The following is a 20,296-nucleotide window of genomic DNA, read 5'->3' on the forward strand; positions in this document are numbered from 1 at the left end:
GGGAGGATAGGAGTAAGTTGGCCTTCTGCTGTCCCACTCTAGGGCTGGGTCCAGAGAGCGCTTTACTCAGTGAAGACAGGCCACTGTGTGGACAGAGACAACATACACAGAAACATGCATCGTAGGCCGGGCGAGGTGGCTCACGCCTGTAATCCCAACACTTTGGGAGGTCGAAGCGGGCGGATCACTTGAGGTCAGAAGTTCGAGACCAGCCTGGCCAACATGGTAAAACCCGCTAAAAATACGAACATTAACTGGACTTAGTGGCGCACACCTGTACGCCCAGCTCCTCGGGAGACTGAGGCAGGAGAATCACTTGAACCTGGGAGGCAGAGTTGCAGTGAGCCGAGATCGCGCCACTGCACACCAGCCTGGGCGACAGAGTGAGACTGTCTCAAAAAAAAAAAAAAAAAAAACCATGCCACGGACTCAAAGACACACACATCAAAACTATGTACGCGTACACAGACTCTGATACAGAGGTACAGACACAAAAAGGTACCGATGTAAAAGCACAAAGGAAGGCCCAACTACACTCCCGTCAACAAACCACGGCACTTAAATTCAGACTTGGTGGAGCGCAAAACCTCGCAACCTCCGAGGCACTCTCGCCGGGGGCGGGGCCAGAAGGGGGTGGGGCCTCGCAGGTCGAGGTGGGGTTAAGGGTCATAAGGCGGAGGCGCGCCAAGATGGCGGCCTCCACGTGCGACGTGTTCTCCTTCTGCGTGGGCGTGGCGGGCCGCGCCCGGGTCTCCGTGGAAGTCCGTTTCGTGAGCAGCGCCAAGGTGAGGTCGGGGCGGGTCCTGCCGGGAGCCTCAGCCCAGTCCGGCCACGGAGACAGCCGTGCAGGACTCCATGCCCGCAGCCTAGAGGCTTCCGTGCCGCTCGGACGCTACGGCCCGGCCCCTGCTCGCGGCCCGGGGGCTCCCAGTCTGTCCCCGCGCGCAGGCTCGTGGCGCGGTCACGCGATAGACCCGGGCCTCCGGAGTCTCCGTGCGCATTTCCTCCCAGCGGAATCCGGCCAGCCTGCCGGAGGCCCTGCTGTGACTGCTCGGGGCGGGGCTAGGGGGCTTTGCTGCTGGGTCCCTGGAACGGTGGGCGGGGACGTGCTGGGCAGAGAGAACTGAGGTGTAAAAGAGTGTGGGTCCTCACGAACTTAATGTATGAAATTTGGTGGGGGGATGAGGAGACAGGCCAAGACCCTTCACGAAGGTCCTTGGAGTGCTGAGGAATTTGGACCAGAGTCCAAAGGCCGTGGGGGCGTTGGGAGAATTTTTAGCCGGAAGGTGACATGATTTTGTCGTTTTTATTGTGTTCCAAAAGTTCATTGTGGAAAAAAATAGAAAATGTGTGTAAGGAAAGAAAATATAAAAATCACTCATACTTCTATACTTGTGCAAAGATGTGTACGTTAAAATTACATTTTTAGAAATTGCTTTTTGATGCAGCAGTGAGTCTTTCAATATCAAGCCTATTTCTACATATTAATTTTTAAGAGGTAAGTAGTAGCTTTTTCCGTGAGAGGGCCACAACCCTCTCAACCAACCCCTTATTAATGGACCCTTTATTGTTGTATTTTTGAAACCTGGAGTCAAAAATCTTAGAGCTCATTTTCTATGTAAACATCCTTTTGTTTTGTCCAGCACTATTTTTTTCCTAGTTAACTTTGCCTATTGATATGTGCAAAATGATATTTGTTTTCATTTATGTTTCTTTGGTTACTAGTGAGGTTGAATAATTTATCCTGTGTAGTGGCTGTGTGTATCGTTGTTTCTTGCCCAAGATGTAAGATCTCTAGTTGTCTGTCATCTGCTCTCAGCATTATCGTATTGATCTAGTTTCCCAGCCCAACCTTCCCTTGCCCCTCTTCTGCTCCAAAGGTATCTGGAGGACTCTGCTCCTTCCCTGGTAAATCAGCTTCCCTACATCCTTGGTCTCCTTACCTGTTCATATCTCCATCTCCATAGTCTCTAGTGTTCCTGGGTGGCCACAGTTTGAAGATGTCTCAGTTCCATCATTCTTGGTTTGCAGTAATTTTCCTCACCTTTTTCTTCATTAGCCCCCAGTCTCTCAGCCCCTTCCTCTCTTCATTTCTTCCCTCTCACTTCATCACTTCAGCCACTCTCCTTGCACAGATTTCCTGGCCCAGGCATCTGTCAAGGCCCCAGCCAATCGCCCTTTCCTTGCCTATATCTGATCTGCAGCTGGAGAAAATAACATACCTTCCTGGACTTGGTAACAGCGTGGATTATCCTGGGCTTTTTGCTTCTCTATTCAAATAAGATTGGTTTGTGATTTTCTTTCTCTGTGTCATTTTCCTCAAGTTACCACATGAGGGTTATATGTGTGTGTGTGTGTGTTTTTTTTTTTTTTTTTGGTAAAATAAAAAAGCTTTGCGTGTTTTCTGTCATTACATTGTTTAAATAGCGGTTTGAGAGAATTGGGTCATGAAACTTTATAGACCAGGGCCTCAAGTGGGAGTAGTTTTTGACTACTTTTTATTGCTTCTGTGGATAGGAATGACTTTTCAAAAATTTATCAACTATTATGCCAGAGACATGACCAATCAGAACAGAAACTTCACCAGGTCCAGTGGAAGCCAGCTGGACTACCATACTGGTGCACTAGCCAGATAGCAGCATGGCTTATTGTGGGCTTTCTTCTTTTAATCAAGATTTTAAAATCTACTACATAGTCTGCCCGGGCATGGTGGCTCATTCCTATAATTCCAGCACTTTTGGAGGCTGAGGTGGGTTGATCACTTGAGGTCAGGAGTTCAAGACCAGCCTGGCCAACATGGTGAAACCCTGTCTCTACTAAAAATACAAAAATTAGGCCGGGTGTGGTGGCTCACACCTGTAATCCCAGCACTTTGGAAGGCCGAGGCGGGCGGATCACTTGAACTTGATGTCAGGAGTTCGAGACCAGCCTGATCAACATGGTAAAACCCCATCTCTACTGAAAATACAAAAATTAGCCGGGTGTAGTGGTGCATGCCTGTAATCCCAGCTACCTGAGGCCAAGGCATGAGAATTGCTTGAACCCGGGAGGCAGAGGTTGCAGTGAGCTGAGGTTGTGCTACTGCACTTCAGCCTGGGCAACAGAGGGAGACTCCGTCTCAAAAAAAAAAAAAAAAAATCTACTACATAGTCTTAGAGTTTTGCACAATTTTTTTTTTTAATAGAGATGGGAATAGAGATGGGGTCTTGCTATGTTGCCCAGAATAGTCTCAAACTCTTGGGCTCAAGCGATCCTTCATCCTCACTTCCCAAAGTGCTAGATTTACAGGCATGAGCCACCACATCCAGCCTGCATGATTTTTTTTAATACTTTTTTTTTCAAATTGGAAGGATGTATGGTTTGTCCCTTTTCATTCAGGTTCAGTGCTCTCCAACCTTCTTTTTTTTTTTGAGACGGAGTCTTACTCTGTCACCCAGGCTGTAGTGCAGTAACGCAATCTTGGCTCACTGCAACCTCCACCTCCTGGGTTCAGGTGATTCTCCTGCCTCAGCCTCCCAAATAGCTGGGACTATAGGCGAACACCACCATGTCCAGCTAATTTTTGTATTTTTAGTAGAGACAGGGTTTCACCATATCGTTCAGGCTGGTCTTGAACTCCTGACCTCGTGATCCGTCCGCCTCAGCCTCCCAAAGTGCTGGGATTACAAGCGTGAGCCCCTGCGCCCGGCCCAACCTTAATATGAGTTAGAGCTCTGTTTTCCTTGAAGTATGCTCATCAGTTTTGGGAATGAGTGACTTTATAAAGGAACAACTCCGATTCTTTTCTCTTTATTTTGATTACTAAATATTTTCTGCATTTAGTCCTTCACAAAGAGAGGGAGATCTATGTTTGTCCAATATTGAAATTTGAGATTGTCAGAAATAATGTGAGTCCCCTGTTCATATTGTCTTGTCCCATAGAGGAAGGCCAAGTTTTCAATTTGCTAGATTGGGACGGGATACAAGGCATAGGGGGAAGGGCTTCCAGGAAGCCAGGCAAGGGTGTGCCCAGGGCTTTGCCTTCTGGTTTTGTTTCACCTGTCCCATTCTACTGTGAGATAGAGCTTCCAGAGTTGTTCACAGGGTTGAGATTTTTCGCTCTGCGTTTGAGAGCAACCCTATCTGGCCTTCTGAGGAGTCAGGGAGCTACCTGGGAGGCAACACTGACATGTCATTTTGCTTTGATGTCAAGCATTTTTTTCCTCTCCTTTTGTTATGGCAGCTCAGTGTTGGCAGGGCTCCACACATCTTCTTTGAGTAGTGGGAGTATATGCCCAATAAGGCCAGTAACTGCCTGGGTTCTGAAGCCATCTGCTGAGTCCTTTTGCACATTTGAGAGATGGCAGTTCAGGGGTTGTTTTCTCATCTTTCATCCTTTACATGATGTATACAGTGTTTTAGACCAGTGCTTCTCAAACTAACATGCATGTGAATCACCTGGGCATCTTGTTACGCTGCAGATTCTGATTCAGCAGGTCTGGGGTGGGGCCTAAGATTCTGCATTTCTAACAGAGTCCTAGGTGATGCCCATGTTGCCAGTCCCTGTACCTCTCATTGAGTAGGAAGAAGCTAGAGCTCATAAGGTACATTCATCTGTGCTATATCGTTGCACCCTGGAAACTACCTTGTAGGTATTATTATAATGCTCACTTTTCAAATGGGGAACAGATATAAAGTGAAGCAGTTGGCTCAAAGGTTCACAGCAAGTTAATGTTAGGACTGGTACTAGTATTAGCTCCCTTCTTTCAGTGCAACCCCCAAGGACTTGTTGGATGCCAGGCACTGTGCTAGGTGCTGTGGGTATTCAGCTGACCAAGGAAGAGGGCACATTCTCCCCCAAACAAGGCTTCCCTATCCCATGGTGTAGGATTTCTCTGCAGGCCTGTGTAGCAACACCACTGCCAGGATCCTGGAGTGGCATGTGGCTGACTGAGAGATGAGTGCCCTGCTGTTACCAGCTCCTGGTACTGGAGGCCCCAGCCTGCTATAAGCCTTGGCCCTGCTCTGGCCATACTCAGAAAATTTCTCTGAGTAATCTGAGATGACTGCCATTGTGGCTTCCTCCCTGTTCCAGGCCTTCTGCTCTGAATGGGCTGAAAGGAGTGCAACTGAAAATAGGTCAGAGCTGCATTTCCAGAGGAGAAAGTTATGGAGGGTACTGACCAGTCTCCATGAACTCACAGAGGCAGAGGCCTCTCCTAAGAGTCAGGCATGTGGGAGTGAGGCTGGACAGCCTCCTGGAAGCGCTTGGAGCTATGTCTTCTGTTCCTTCTTAAAGCCATCCTATCTCTCTGCCCTCTTAGGGAAAGGGCCTGTTTGCCACACAGCTGATCCGGAAGGGGGAGACCATCTTCGTAGAACGGCCCCTGGTGGCTGCACAGTTTCTCTGGAATGCACTTTATCGCTACCGAGGTGAGTACAGCTCTCCTACTCCTTATGGCTGCTGGGCCCAGTCGCTTTTGTGCATGGAATTGAGCTGCATACATCCCTACTGGCTGATGTCTCTGGAACTCTGGGTGTTGGGAGGAAATGCTGTCTTCCATTGAAGGACTATGCCTGAGAACCACGCCTCTGTCCAGTCTCAGGTGTTTGAGGCTAATTCCTGTGGTGGGAAGCTCTTCAGATGTGCTCCTTGAGGGAGCACAGCAGGACTCAGGCAAGTTTGACTCCATGGTCATGCTGAAGGCCCAGTGCCAAAGTGGAGTCCTCCACCAAGAGGAGGCTACATGGCCCTTGTTCAAAGAAGGCTGAGTTAGGGGTGAGCACAAGTAGGATGCCCTTGGCTTTGCTGACCACATGCTTTTTCACACTTTTCTTCTTTTGGAGTTGTGGGGAGGGGGACAGAGTTTCGCTCTTGTTGCCCAGGCTAGAGTGCAGTTGTGCGATCTCGGCTCTCTGCAATCTCTGCCTCCCAGGTTCAAGCAATTCTCCTGCCTCAGCATCCTGACTAGCTGGGATTACAGGCACGCACAACCATGTCCACCTAATTTTTGTATTTTTAGTAGAAACGGGGTTTCACCATGTTGGCCAGGTTGGTCTTGAACTCCTAACCTCAGGTGCTCCACTTGCCTTGGCCTCCCAAAGTGCTGGAATTACAGGCATGAGCCACCGTGCCCGGCCCACACATTTCTTAAGCTGGAGACACGCAATCAAAGGAGGGTCAGTTGGCCCCAGAGTATGGGAAAAGCCCAGTGTTGGGGTGGTAGGGGAGCCCCACAGAGTGAGTCTGATTAAGAAGCAAGGAAAGTTAGACAATAAGGGCCAGGAGGTCCTTGAGAGGGAGGAGGGGATCATCTACCTTTGGCTGCATGTGAAATTCATTCATTCATTCATGCATGCATGTAATTATTCATTTACTCACTTCCCAAACTTTTATGAAACACCAGAATGGTGCCTGACACATAGCAGGTGCTCCGTAGGGCTGTGAAAGGGATAGATATGGCCTCTGTTCTCAAGACATTGTCGTGTCTGGCTCTCACCCTCAGCCTGTGACCACTGCCTTCGGGCACTGGAGAAGGCAGAGGAGAATGCCCAGAGGCTGACCGGGAAACCAGGCCAGGTTCTGCCTCACCCAGAGCTGTGCACTGTGCGCAAGGACCTCCACCAGAACTGTCCTCATTGCCAAGTGAGTATTCTTGGGGAGTATACCTGGAAGGGGGTGGGTGAGGGAGGCCTTAGCTGGAGTCCTCAGTGGGGACACAGGAGCAATGACAGACCTGGTCATGGCCCTTGAAACCTATAATGTAGGATAAGATGTTGAAAAGGCTTGGTTATTGTTCCAGTTTCATCCTCCCTGGCACAGTTACATTGTCTGGAAAATGGGCTTGGTGGGAGCTCGCTTTCTTCCTGGGGACCTGGCAAGTGCTCTCCCCTCTACCTGAAAAGTTCTCTTCCCTTTCTGTGGTTTTGTAAGCCTAGGTGTGCCTTTCACATGTCCCCAGAGCACCCTATGTTTTCTCTTCTCATAATACATCTAAGCTACAGCTCAGGGGCTATTTGTGGAAGGAATGCAGTTAGAGGAGGTGATACTAGGGCCAGATCCTAGGGTACTGACTTCTATCCCACCTAACAGGTGATGTACTGCAGTGCAGAATGTCGGCTGGCAGCCACTGAGCAATACCACCAGGTCCTGTGCCCAGGCCCTTCCCAGGATGACCCCTTGCATCCTCTCAATAAGCTTCAGGAGGCATGGAGGTGGGTCACTTTTCCTCTCTTCTTTCCTTTATCCTTTCCTCTCAGGTTGCCTGCCTGGGGTTATCAGGTGTTGCCATCTTTCTTAAGTTACAATTCCCTGGATTTCTCCTCCTTTCTTAGGGTTAAACAGAAGTCACATCACCCTATCCCCTGCTTTTAATCTGGGCTGTCAGTCCTTCTGTCCTTAGCATTTAACACTCTCCCAGAAAGAGCCCCATTAAGCCAATTGGGATTCAAAGTCTTGCCTAAGTCCTTGCCTATGAACTTTCTCTCTTGGTAATTGACGGAATTGGTAGGAAATTTTCTCTGTACCAGTCAGACTCGGCTTCCCTGAGCTCAGCTACTAGGGAGAGAATTTCTAGGCCAATCTTTTTTCTCTTTCCCCAGGAGCGTTCACTACCCACCTGAGACTGCAAGCATCATGTTGATGGCCAGGATGGTGGCCACAGTGAAGCAGGTGAGCCCACCCAACCCTCTCGGGGAAGCTGACTTTGGCCCCATTCAACCCTTGGTCTTGGTCTTTTCCTCACCTCAAAGCCCTAGCTTGGATGTAGAGTTCTTCCTGGCCTTCCCAAAGGAGAGCTCCTTGCTATATAAAACCTTAGGAATGCGCTAAACATAAATCAGGCATAGGGAGTGGAGGGCTCATTTTGCCTGTAGTCTTTTTTTTTTTTTTAAACTTAAAGACCAGTGTGATAGTATGCCTATAGTTTCTGATACAGAAGATGCCTTGTGCAGTAGCAATTCATGCATTTGATTTATAAGCACCACTTTTTCAGGATTGCGTCTTACATAAAGCGAGAGAAGCCGCTCTAACCGCCCTTCTATTAATGTTGTTCCTCAGCCTCTTTCTCGTGTTTTCCAAGTGTTGTTGAATTGGCTATCTGGGCTCCAACTGGGGAGATGGTTTGGGGTGGGCACCATTGGGAGGAAGCCTCAGGCAGAGGAAGGGCCCCTATAAGCTCCTGTGTGGTGGTATTTCCTAAGTGGGCGGGAGTGCCAGTAAGAAGGTGGGTGTCTGTGACCCTTAAGTATATTTGTTCACTGCAGGCGAAGGACAAGGACCGTTGGATCAGGCTCTTCTCCCAGTTCTGTAACAAAACAGCCAACGAAGAGGAGGAAATTGTCCATAAACTTCTGGGAGACAAATTCAAGGTTATTCTTCTCCCATGGCGTGTCTCATTCCCTCCCCAAATACCCTAGGATGTCTCTGGCCATCTGTGGGAAGCACCACATTTGATCACTTCTCAGCTACAGGAAGGAGTTAGCACTTGGGTCCAGAAATAGATTCAGAGGACTTACGTTCCTGTCACTGTTTACTTCATGACCTCATGTGGACCCACAGTTGGGAAGTGGGGTGACAACAGAGGAAGGGCGTGTTGGATGCCCTGCCCTGAAAGTGCTCCCTAACTGGTGTTAGAAGGCAGGACTTGTCATAGGATAGCAGTGGGCAAATCAGGTAGAATGGAGACTAGAGGGTTGTGGGGCCACAGAATCAGAGAGCAGCTTGAAACTGCCCATGTCTTGAGTGACCATTCCCAATCAAAGAGTATGGGTCCTCACTGAGGACAGCAGACTTCCCTGCAGGAGCTGCCTGAGGGTGGAGGCAGGTGTGTAAAAGGTTTGCATCTGGGGTGGGCCCTGTTGCACTGAACTTACAGGGAGGGAGTGGGAGAGCCCAGCTGGTCTGGAGGCCAGGTCAAGGGAGATTTGACGGTGGTGGTGTGGATAGACATTTCAGGCTGTCTCAGCCTTGCTGGTACAAGTGCTGGAAAATGGAGAGAAATTTGGGTTTGCCACCCCGGGTTGGAACAGGCCGGCAGACTGCCAAAGCTCTTTGGAGGTGGACTTTGTGGCCTTCCTTTGCCCCTACAGAAAGTTCAGTCTACAGAGCTGGCCCTTTTTCCTTCCCTCCCTAGTTGCCTGGGCCCTGCCTGGGTGCTAATGGGAAATCCCCAGGGATACAAATCTCTCTCTGCTTCCCCTAAACCAGGGCCAACTGGAACTTCTGCGGAGACTGTTCACAGAGGCCCTCTATGAGGAAGCAGTCAGTCAGGTGAGTGAGGAGAGGGTGGGACCAGTGGCCTCCTTGTTACTCCAGCTTTCCAGGAGCAACAAGGTCAGCATCTCCTACTGAGACAGCTGAGCCAAAGCTGACTTGGTCTTCTGGAGTTGGGATGAGCCTGACTCACAGAAGGCTTCCCGAACAGAGTCCAATTGGAAGAAAAGCAAGTGGCTGTTAACATGAGCGCTTGTCTCTTTATCTCTTTTTTGCCCCCACAGTGGTTCACTCCAGATGGATTCCGGTCTCTCTTTGCTCTTGTTGGGACCAATGGCCAAGGAATCGGGACCAGGTTAGAATGTTCCAGAGCTATTGAACTTACTCTCGGGGTGGGAAACTGATTGAGGAAGGTAGCCACAGTTCCTTTCAAGACTGGGATGGGGTAGGGTAGGACTCTGGGCAGATCACTGAACTGGACACAGTGGCAAGAGTCAGAATCAGGCATTGGAATCTGTTTTGGGGAGCCTCTGTTGGGGAAGATGGGCCCCCACCCTGGAGAATGAAATGGGGTAGGGTGAGAGACCCTTCTTCTTGGGCTTAACTTACCTGGAGGTGGAGAGCCCTGTGACCTGGGCTTCCACCTCCCCAACCATGGGCTGCCTGGGACCCCCAGCTCCCTAAGCCAGTGGGTCCATGCCTGTGACGCTCTGGAGTTGAAGCCTCAGGACCGTGAGCAACTTGACATCTTCATTGACCAGCTGTACAAGGACATCGAGGCAGGTTGGTGAGATAGGGCCTTTGCCTCACCCAACCATGGTGACCCCCTAGTCAGATGGTGGACACAAAATCTTTGCCCAGGATGCTCTGTATTAATGGTGGGGGAAGGTAATCCCTTTGTGCCTATGGGGAGCTTCAGCTCTATCCACAGGGTACACAGGTGAGAAACAGCCCCAAGATTTATCCAGAGGCTTGATGCTGGGAGGAGAGGGGCTGCTGGATAAATAGGGTGTCTTATAGACAGAAAAGCAAGGCTTCTGTCTGAGAGAGGCGAGTTTAGGTAATATGGTAGGGACTGATGCCTTAGTGTGGTGGGGTGGCAGGACGGTGGCGACAGTGCCTGTCCTTGTAAGCCTCGTTTCCTTTTCCTACCTATAAAAATGGGTAGAATAATGTCTGTATATTACTGTCTTACAGCAACTGGAGAGTTTCTTAACTGTGAAGGATCTGGCCTCTTTGTGCTTCAGAGCTGCTGTGAGTCATGGCGTTGAGGAGGGATGGTCCTAGGTGCGCCTTTGTCAGGTGGCCTTGCAGCCACAGTTTATCTTTCTCAGTTGGCCCTTTCTAGGCTGGTAGGGTTGAGTCTGGGAGCCCCATTAGGTCTGAGCTCCCACAGGAATTCCCCTGGGCCTTTTTGTTCTATCATTTTTTTCATTTGTTCACCCAACTGTTTGTGCTATAATACCTGCTTATTATATATAAAACCTTACAATAGGCCAGGCCCTGTACTAAGGCAGGCATAGAGCTCTGATTCTTGCAAAGGGATGCATGGGCTTTGCACCGTCACTGCCCTGTGAGATTTGGGAGTACTGGGAGCCCAGGCTAGAGGGCGAGTCTCATCAGCACCTGATGAGGAGGGGCAGATTCAGCTCAGACAGCTGCCTTTTCCAGACTTCAGCCTCCCACCCCCTGGTTTCCTGACTACAAACTCCTCCTCCCAGGCTCCTGGGCCACTCTACTCTCCCAAACTGGATTCTCAGAGGGCCTGTGTCAGCTGTTACTAGATGTCCAGTAGCAGGCAGAACTAAGTGGTCTTGCGTGGGCATTCCTTCAGAGCCCTGTCCCTCCCTTTGTGAGACAGTGGGAACACGACTGAGAATGAAGTTGGCCAGTCACAGCGGGTTGGAGTGGGAGTGCTGTGGAGTTCATTTGTGTTGTGCTATATGGTGTTTAGGAAAGAACACTGGAAGCAGAGTCTGGAAACTTGGGTTCCAAAACGTGCTCAGCCTTGGCAGGGATGAAAGAGCAAGAAAGGACCCAGTGCTCTGCAGAATTGAGGTTATTATTTTTTTTAGGCAGTAATCCTCATTACCTGCCTCTTGTGATCCAGGCAACCACAGTTGTGTGCCCAATGCAGAGACCTCCTTTCCAGAAAACAACTTCCTTTTGCATGTCACTGCTCTGGAGGATATTAAGCCAGGAGAGGTGAGAGGGGCCAGGAACCATGGGGATGGGTGGGTAGTGGGCCTTGGAAGTTCTCTACAGGGATCAGGAGCAGCAGTGGCTAGAGCACTTGAAGTTCAGGCTGTTGGGTGGAATCCCCACATACCTTAGGGTCTGAGTCTTTCAGCTCATGGTTCTGTTCTAACCCTACCTCACTTTTTCAAAATATGACTCCAGAAAGCCTCAGGACAGTGTTTGAGGGACACATATGTGCTCAGATTCTTTTCCCCAGCTATCTTTTGGTCAAATGCAGATATGTAGTTTCTAAGAAAGCAGGAGATAGCTCTTTGTGGGTTTACGGTCTTGTCTGTTAGTGCAGGCACAGTGCCTCGTTGAATCTTCTTCAGGGCAAGTAGCATCGATACCAAGACCTGTGATCCCAGCTGTAGACCTTGGCCATTGACTGGCTTTCACCACGGCTTGAGGCTAACCAGTCTCCTCTGTCTCAGGCATAGGCTGTTGGAGACTTATAATGGCCTGCCTACTGAAGGCACTGGGAACTGGATGAGGGCAGCCCGCCCCTTCACTGAAGGGCAGCGCAAGCCTGGCTCCTAGAGATGGGGCAGTGGTTGGAGATAGGGTAGGTGTTGGAGAGACCCTTATGCCATTTAAGAGAGCACAGACCATCAGACTGCACCTCTCTACCCTACAGGAAATTTGTATCAGCTACTTGGACTGCTGTCAGCGGGAGCGCAGCCGCCACAGCCGCCACAAGATCCTCAGGTGCCAGCTGGGGACATGGTTGGGCGGCTGGGCTCTGGGGTCCTCTGTCCTGTAGCTCCCTGACTTTTCCCCCTCATCATCCCTCACCGCTGCAGGGAGAACTATCTGTTTGTCTGTTCCTGCCCCAAATGCCTGGCAGAGGCTGATGAACCCAATGTGACCTCAGAAGAGGAAGAGGAGGAAGAGGAGGAGGAGGAAGGAGAGCCAGAAGATGCAGAGCTGGGGGATGAGATGACTGATGTGTGATGTTGCCCTGCCCAGAAAGGGCCCTGCCCTAGACCCTGCCAGAAAAGGGGGTTCTTCCCCCAGAGAAATGGCTCGGAGGGAACTTCCCACTCCCATTGCCTGCTTTCCCCATTCGAGCCCTCTCTGCCAGAGGGTAGGACAGAGCCTGGATCCCTGGCCCCAACCCCCACCAGACCTCATGCCCTGGACACTGCTGCTGAGTTGGCTCAGACTCTGCACTGGCACTGAGCTTTTCACAACTGGCCTCCCCTTGAGGTTCTTCCACTCTAGGGTTTGAGGGGCTGGAATCAGGGCCAGGGCCTAACAGCGTTTCTTCTCCTTGGCCCCACGGCCCATACTCACCCATTCACCGGAGGCTTCTCCCCTTTCAACTTGCTATTGATTTCTTTTGAGGGGGTAAATCTGAGACCGAGTTCATTGAAGCAGAGACGGGAGGTGGTGAGGCGCCCTCACCTCCCCCCACCAGAGCTGTGGCTGGTAAGGCAACTGCTTGACCACTGGCACAGCGAGGAGAGGCGGGCAGGAGGATCTGGGCCTCTTGAGCTCCTTCCCTGAGGCTGTCTCCTGGGAATGCTGGACACCCCCAGCATTACTCACACCCCCATTTGGACATCTGGGGAAGTGGAGATTAACCCCTTCTCCAGACTCCAGAATCTTTGTAACTCGTGCCTTGCCTCTCAGGACCTGGCATAGTGGCTGGCCCTATGGAATATGGAAAAGGCCTCTGCCTTCCTCAGGAGGGACACGTCGGGGGTCATCACCCTTTCTCACACCTGCTTCCCAATGAGCACTCAGCAGCATGGCTGAGACCTGGGGCTTGACAGGCCTCTGCTCCTTAGATTAGGATGCTCTGGTATTCCTGGGGCCAGTTAAAATGGGTCAGTGAGGGGCTCTCCTGGCCTCAATCTCCATCTTTAGGGTCTCCACAGAGGAACACTGAAGTCTTCCAGAAACCTTGAGGAGCTGGGCTAGATACTTGGAGAGTAGCCCTGTCTTGTCCCCTCCTATCCCCAGATTAGCACCACCCCTCTCACTCTTGGGTTGGATGTTATGGGAATTACAACCCATCATTCCCAATGCCTCCCTTTCCTGGAGGAGCCTGCCACATTCCCCTGCTGAGGGATCCCAGAGAGGACAGGTGCCCACCCCACAGGCCCTTTTCTGCACCATGGAGCCAGGTGGAACCTGTCTGGCCCCTTACCCACTGGGTTCTTACTCCTTCACAACAGTCAGCACTCCCCCTCTGCCCCCCACTGTTCTCAATAAAATGTAAGTGGTGATAGGCCTCTGCAGGAATGCTTTGTGGCTAGTGGCTGGGCAGGCTGCCCCAGGCGTGCAGCAGTCACAGGTGGGTGCAAAGGGGTACTGATTAGACCAGGTAATGGTAGGAGATGGGGGCTCCAGGCTCAACAGCTTGGGCTCACCTCTGCTCTTATTTACACTCTGCTATGCAAATGTTCTAATGCCCAAGAGCAAGGGTCTTGAGGTCCAGTTTGGGTGGCTTTTTAATTTTGAGATAGGGTCTCACCTTGTCACCCAGGCTGGTGTGCAGAAATGCAATCATAGCTCATTACAGCCTTGAACTCCTGGACCCAAGTGATCTTCCCACCTCCGCCTCCTGAGTAGCTGGGACTATAGGGTCACGCTACCACACCCAGCTAATTTTTAATTTTTCTGTACATATGGGGTCTTGCTATGTTGTTGCCGAGGCTGGTCTTGAATTCTTGGGCTCAAGTGATCCTCCCACCTTGGCCTCCCGAAGTGCTGGGATTACAGGCATGGGCCACCATGCCTGGCCCTGAGGTCCAGTTTGGATCCCTATGCTCTAACATGAGTCTTCTCCTGAGGGGATGAACTCTGGTTTCCCAGAGCGTCCTTGGCTCTCAACAGGAAGCTGTGCTGGGATCTAAGACTAGCAGTCTGAGCACTGGTCCCAAATGACCTGGGCCAGTTTCTGTCCTCTGTGGGCGTTTCCTTTCCTCAGAACGACAGTATAGGATGAGATGAGTGAGTCTGAAGGTCCTGCCCACCCCTGTGTGCTCTTATTCTAGGACAGAGTTGCAACCCTGATGAGAAGCTTTATTGCTAAAAAGTCAGTGAGGGTTTATTGAGTCGCCAAACACTAGCTCTTTAAACCACTCCAACAACTGCTGTGAAGGTCACTGTGCAGAGACCCTGGGTAGGGGAGGCTGGAGCCAGGTGAGTGTGACAGGTCACAGATGGCTCTCAGGCTGCCTACCTTCAGCTCCTTTTGTTTCAGGTTTTAGCCAGAAGCCCTGGGGCCTGTCTTTTGCCCCTTGCAGCATGAGACACCCTTTGGGGCCTGGGGAAGGTAAGGCCAGTGGTGTGGCTTCCCTTTCAGCCTAGCAATGCCCAAACTCTTTTCCTCTACCTGGCTCCACTTGTCCCCAGATGCTCTCCCCAAATTCCAAATAGCAAAATTCCTGGGTTTCCCCTTCCCAGCTCAGAGTCATTTATGGCTGGAATGTGGGACAAACTCTTCTACCAGAAGGTCCAGGGTGGTTGCAGCAGCTCAAAGGTGGGGATGCTGGTGACATTGACTGGGATGGAAATGATGGCCCATGGCAGCCCATGCTGTTCCAGAGAGCGGCGGATCATGTAGCTGGGAGGGCATGAAGAGAAGTGGTGATGGTCACTTTCTTGGTACCCCATCATGCCCCACTGTCCCCATCAATCTGGGAGTTTCAAAGCCCAAGAACTTTTTTTACCCTCTAACTGAAGTACCCCAAGTTGAGGCCTGCAAGAAGGGACTGGTGATTACCCCCGACCTCCCCAAGTCATGGCGCCCAGCCTCATGCTGATAAACAGAGGCAAGGAGCCCTCACCCATCTCGGCCGAGCAGGAAGAGGGCGGGGATGTCAGCTGTGCGCTGGGTACTGTCCTGGATCATCTCCACGTAGAAGCTGTCATTGTCAACTGCGTTGTCAGAGATGATCACTGCCCGCCCGCCGTGCTCCTGGACCACCCGAGTCTTGGAGAGGAAGGAGCAGCCCCTGGAAGAGGTGGTGATGAGACCAAAGGAAAGACAGGTCCTAGCTCCCCCTTCACCAGACCATCACCCTGGGAGTATAGAAGGCAGACTCTGAAGAATTTGTTATAAAGGCTCATAAGTAAATAGCTAAAAGCATGGATAATTTTAGAACTTTTTTTTTTTTTTTTTTTTTTGAGACAAGGTTTTGCTGTGTTGCCCAGGCTGGAGTGCAGTGACATGATCTCAGCTCACTGCAGCCTTAACGTGGCCTCAAGCAATCCTCTCACCTCAGCCTCCTGAGTAGCTGGGACCACAGGTGTGCAACACCATGCCCAGCTGAGTTTTGTATTTTTTGTACAGACAGGGTTTCTCCATGTTGGCCCAGGCTAGACATTTTTCAAAGACGCTTAAAAAGATGAAATTTTCAAAAACAGCTCTTTCAAAGCACTACCACCAGTAATTTCAGAATCTGCCCTATGCCTGCTCAACCCTCATGTCCTGCCTGCCCACTCCTTACCCCCTCTCCACCAGAGCAATCTGGTCCTGGATGAAGAAACCGTTACTGAGTTCCCCACAGGCCTCTGGAGGTTCAGCGGGGACAAGGTGAATCTGCTCATACCTTGTGTGCTGAAAAACATTTAGAGAGGTGAGAGTATAATGAGACATACCAGCTTTAGGACTGGGCTGACAATCCCATCTTATTGGCACCTTGTAAAGTGTGAAGGAAACATGGAGTGGTTTCTGTATCGCCAGACACTTAAACATTTTTACTTAATTATCGCAAAGGCCTATCTGGTTGTCCTACACCACCCTACCCTTCCATGAGATAGGCAGGGGAGTTGGTTGTAGATCCAGAGAGAGGAAGTGACTTGCCTTAAGTCACATAGTTCAGAGGTGGAGCTGGCAGAGGAAGCTGGTGCTCTTGGCTTTTCACTTCATGTCCCCTAAAAACACAACTTGTCCCTCCATGGTGCCTAGATCTATATTATACTCGGGAGTAGCTGGAAGAGCTTCCTTTCTGTGCTGCAGCTCATGGAAGGCAGAGCTGATTCTGCTCCGTTCCCTGTCCCGCACTCAGGTGGGATGAGAGGGTCACTGCAGCTCAGTGAGGGGAGGAGGGAGGTTGAGGATCAGAGATCAGGTGTCTCCCTTAACTTACAAAGATACCACCAAAGTCCTTGGCAGGTGTGGCTGTGAAGATGTATCGAATGTCCCCAGGACTCAGCACTTGAAAGTACAAATAATCATGGATACGGAAGCCTGAAGGATAAAGAGTACAGGTAAGAAGCCTCCCAGGAACAAACTGGTTTAGGTTCAGATCCCAGACCCCGTGTCTTCAGCTGGGCTGGCTATAGTCTGGACGCAGGGGCCTGGCTTCAGCCAACGGGGTCCTCTAGTGGCGGGGTTAGGGGCTAGATGGTCTCTGTTCTGGGGAGGATAGAGTTGATGCAAAGTTAGTAACCCCAGAGGTTTATATCAGCTGCTGCTGCTTACACAGTAAGCCAGGAAAACTGAGAGCTCCAGGGTTAATATTTTTGCTCTGAAGACCTGGGAGTTTCAGGGTAGAGATGTAGTGACCTGCATACAAAGCAATTCTCACTAAAATTTAAAAGTTGACTTTCTGGTCCCACTGCCACCCCCTTAGTCTAGTCACTATCATTTCTTGTCCTGATAGCTCAGCTTCTTACCTGGCCTCCCTGCCTCCATTCTTGCTCCCCAAACAACCACCAGAAGTCGAAAACATCTTAGCAATTATGAGCACATCACCATGCCTAGGGTTTCAATACCTTTCAATAACTGCCCTTTGCATTTAAAATTTAAACTCTTTTTAAACTGTGGCCTACAAGACCCTGTTTGCTGTGGCCCCTGACCACTCTTCCAACCTCATCTTCTCCATCCTGTGTTCAAGCTACACAAACCTTTCAGTTTCTTCACTTCTCTGGGTCTTTCTGCAAGCTGTTCCCTGAGCCTGCAAAGCCCCCTACTCCCACCCCACCCTACTTCCACCCCTTTACCTGACTCTTTCCTAGTCATCCTTCAGGTCATACCTTAAATGTCACTTCCTCAGAGAAAGGTTCTGCCTCATGATTGCCCTCCCATACCCATTCAAATGTACTCTTCAATAAATGGGGACTTTCAACGTAATTTGTAATTATACAGCTTTCATAATTTTTCTTTTTCTTTTTTTGAGACAGGGTCTCACTTTATCACCCAGGCTGGAGTGCGGTGGCACGATCTCGCCTCACAGCAACCTCCACCTCGCAGGCTCAAGCGATTCTCATGCCTCAGCCTCCCAAATAGCTGGGACTACAGGCATGCGCCACCATGCCTGGCTAATTTTTTTTTTTTTTTTTTGTATTTTTTAGTAGAGACAAGGTTTCGCCATGTTGCCCAGGCTGATTTTTTTTTTTTTCATTTTTTAAATAGGAATAGGGTCTCGCCTTGTTGTCCGGGCTTGTGATCCTCCCACCTTGGCTTACCAAAGTCCTGGGATTACAGGTGAGAGCCATCGCACCCGCCCTGGATTCATAATTTTTAAATATCTGTCTCTTCCACTTCATAACTTCATAAGTAAATATAGGGGTAGCCCTATAAATTTTGCTGAATGAATGAACAACAACTATATCCAGCTCCATAGCACCGAGGAAGAGAATTTCCAGACAACTAGATTTTTCTGGGGCATGGGATCTTCTCCCCAGCACCAAAGTTTAATGTTGTACCTGGACTTGAGTCCCTGGTTTCCTTAACCCAGAGAGACTGCGGAATGTTGAAGGATGAAAACTGCTGTCATGGCCGGGCGTGGTGGCTCACGCCTGTAATCCCAGCACTTTGGGAGGCCGAGGCGGGCGGATCACGAGGTCAGGAGATCGAGACCATCCTGGCTAACACGGTGAAACCCCGTCTCTACTAAAAATACAAAAAAATTAACCGGGCGTGCTGGTGGGCGCCTGTAGTCCCAGCTACCCGGGAGGCTGAGGCAGGAGAATGGCGTGAACCCGGGAGGCGAAGCTTGCAGTGAGCCGAGATGGTGCCACTGCACTCCAGCCTGGGCAACAAAGCAAGACTCCGTCTCAAGAAAAAAAAAAAAAAGAAAACTGCTGTCACAAGTCCATTGATCTATCAACAAACTACTAAGTCACTACTGTGTACCAAGGCTGGGATTGATTAAGGCTTTAGCTGTCTTTGTTTACTGCCCAAATCAAAGCCATCAGTTAGAGCTCCCATGGCTTGGCACTGGGCTATACAGTCCTGGGAGTGGGGACTCCCCGTCAGATACAAATACACCCCCAGAAAGCCTTCCTGGACTAGCGTCAAACAGTCCCTCCCCAACCCTTGCTTGCCTTTGCGTGTGCTTATTTGTGTAAGTTGTGGGTATACGTATGTGCTCATGTGTGTGCATAGATGTATACATTTATGTGCTTGTGTAGGTGTAAACGGTTTGTGCGTGTGTGGCCACGTGTAGGAATGTGTGCTCCTGTACATGTGAGTGCTCACATACATATCTCCAGCCTGTAGTATCTTTCCTTAGCTGTCCCTCCCGGTCGCACCCTAAGTCACCTGGGTCGGCGCTAGTGGGCGGGGAGGGGCGAGTGGGGATATCTGCTTTGTCGTGGGAAGCTGAGGACTCAGAGCTTCAGCCTCAGGCTGCGCCCACCTTATGTCCCTGGACCACCACCCACTTATTCCGGCCGCCCGCTCCCAGACCTGTCCTGCTCTGAACTCGCGGGGTCCCCAAGGTGACCTGTGGCCCCCAACCCGAGACGCGGCGCAAGCTGGACGGCCAGCCCCGCCCTGCAACGCAGTCCCACCCGTTGCCGCTCACCGTGGGCCGCGACGCACGCGGGGAGCCAGAGCACGAGACAACACCAGCCCGCGGCGCCGGGGACCATCTCCAGGGCCCGGCCCGGCGCCGCGTTTCCTACCGCCGCCCCGCCGCGCGTCGCTCTCCCGACTTTAGCCTGACAGCTGCCCGGCCTCCCGCCCACATACCCGCTCTCGCCGCGGGCTGGACGACGGGAACGAGGCTCACGGCTGATTGGCTCCGACGCCTGCTCATGTAGCCACACTTTCCGCCTCTGCGCCTTAGCCTACTTTCTATTGGTAGAGAGAAGTGGAGCCGGGGGCTGATTGGCTTAAACTCTTAACAGCTACAGCCAGTCCTCGCCTCAGCCCCGCCCCAGCATTTCTCAGTTTGGACTCCACTCTCCTGGTCCTCGGGGCGGTGGGCGGGCCGCGAAGGACAAGCACTGGAGGTGTGCCGGTACCGGACTTGCTTCAGCTGCCGATAGTCATGGCCGTTAGTCCTTGCGGTCTCGGTCCTGTCCACTCTGAGGCCGCCTCGCTTGACTACGATTAGCCTTCTCCCAGCTGCGCTTCCCTCCTCCCCACGCCTTCACGGGAAGGCACTCGTCTTGCGCCAGGGGGTTCTCCGCCCAGTGCCACCAACGCTTGCGCGCTCACCGTGGATAGGCGCTGGGGACGCGGCCTGGCGCACGCCATCCAGGAGGAGCCTCTGGCCAGTGCAAAGCCAGAAAACGGGCTTTGGGGCCAGCTTCCCACGCTCGCCCCGTTGACACTGTGTAACTGACACTGGACACCGTAACCTGTCAGCCTCCGTTCTCTCATCAGTAAAATGGCCTTAATAATAGGACCAACGCAATAGGGTTATGAGGATTAAATGAGATCGCTCACGTAAAGTGCTTTGGCACCAGCCTATCCCACACTTTGCGTCCCACACTTTTGCCTTTATTGCATTCCTTGGTCTGGCGCCCGGGGATGGAGGAAGGTGGAATTAAGTTAGTAGGTGATGCGTGCCGAGCAAAGACCCTCCGTGCTCAAAGTAGCACGACCGAAATGCGGTGATACCCTCTTTAATGACCACCCCTCACTAGCGAGCCCCGGAAGCCCAGCCTCAGGTC

General features: G+C 51.2%; 2 protein-coding genes across 2 annotated transcripts; one reads left to right on the forward strand and one right to left on the reverse strand.

The window, feature by feature from the left end:
• The first annotated feature begins 651 nt into the window (after positions 1–651).
• On the forward strand, positions 652–13,671 carry SMYD5 (SMYD family member 5). The gene is made up of 13 exons (XM_025405689.1): positions 652–785; positions 5,304–5,412; positions 6,486–6,625; positions 7,073–7,194; positions 7,582–7,651; positions 8,245–8,349; positions 9,188–9,250; positions 9,478–9,548; positions 9,870–9,976; positions 10,391–10,447; positions 11,304–11,398; positions 12,069–12,139; positions 12,235–13,671. The coding sequence occupies exons 1-13, from the start codon at positions 690–692 to the stop codon at positions 12,383–12,385; spliced, it is 1,257 nt and encodes a 418-aa protein (XP_025261474.1). The 5' UTR covers positions 652–689; the 3' UTR covers positions 12,386–13,671.
• A 772-nt stretch (positions 13,672–14,443) lies between these two features.
• On the reverse strand, positions 14,444–20,275 carry PRADC1 (protease associated domain containing 1). Its single transcript, XM_025405690.1, has 5 exons — positions 19,201–20,275; positions 16,537–16,637; positions 15,895–16,004; positions 15,232–15,399; positions 14,444–15,008 (listed from the first exon to the last, which is right to left on the reverse strand). Exons 1-5 carry the CDS (start codon positions 19,265–19,267, stop codon positions 14,888–14,890), a joined length of 567 nt encoding a protein of 188 aa, XP_025261475.1. The 5' UTR covers positions 19,268–20,275; the 3' UTR covers positions 14,444–14,887.
• Positions 20,276–20,296: the final 21 nt, after the last annotated feature.

This window comes from Theropithecus gelada, chromosome 13 (genome assembly GCF_003255815.1).
Source record: "Theropithecus gelada isolate Dixy chromosome 13, Tgel_1.0, whole genome shotgun sequence".
Lineage (NCBI taxonomy): Eukaryota > Metazoa > Chordata > Mammalia > Primates > Cercopithecidae > Theropithecus > Theropithecus gelada.

Bases quoted from the DNA above. Each gene is read 5' to 3' on its own strand.
- SMYD5 (XM_025405689.1), top strand. From the start codon at position 690: ATGGCGGCCTCCACGTGCGACGTGTTCTCCTTCTGCGTGGGCGTGGCG. The intron at 8,350-9,187 runs GTTATTCTTCTC...CCCCTAAACCAG, and splicing joins TTCTGGGAGACAAATTCAAG to GGCCAACTGGAACTTCTGCG. The intron at 9,251-9,477 runs GTGAGTGAGGAG...TTGCCCCCACAG, and splicing joins ATGAGGAAGCAGTCAGTCAG to TGGTTCACTCCAGATGGATT.
- PRADC1 (XM_025405690.1), bottom strand. From the start codon at position 19,267: ATGGTCCCCGGCGCCGCGGGCTGGTGTTGTCTCGTGCTCTGGCTCCCC. The intron at 16,005-16,536 runs GTAAGTTAAGGG...AATGTTTTTCAG, and splicing joins AGGACTTTGGTGGTATCTTT to CACACAAGGTATGAGCAGAT. The intron at 15,009-15,231 runs GTGAGGGCTCCT...ATGCCCTCCCAG, and splicing joins TTCCTGCTCGGCCGAGATGG to CTACATGATCCGCCGCTCTC.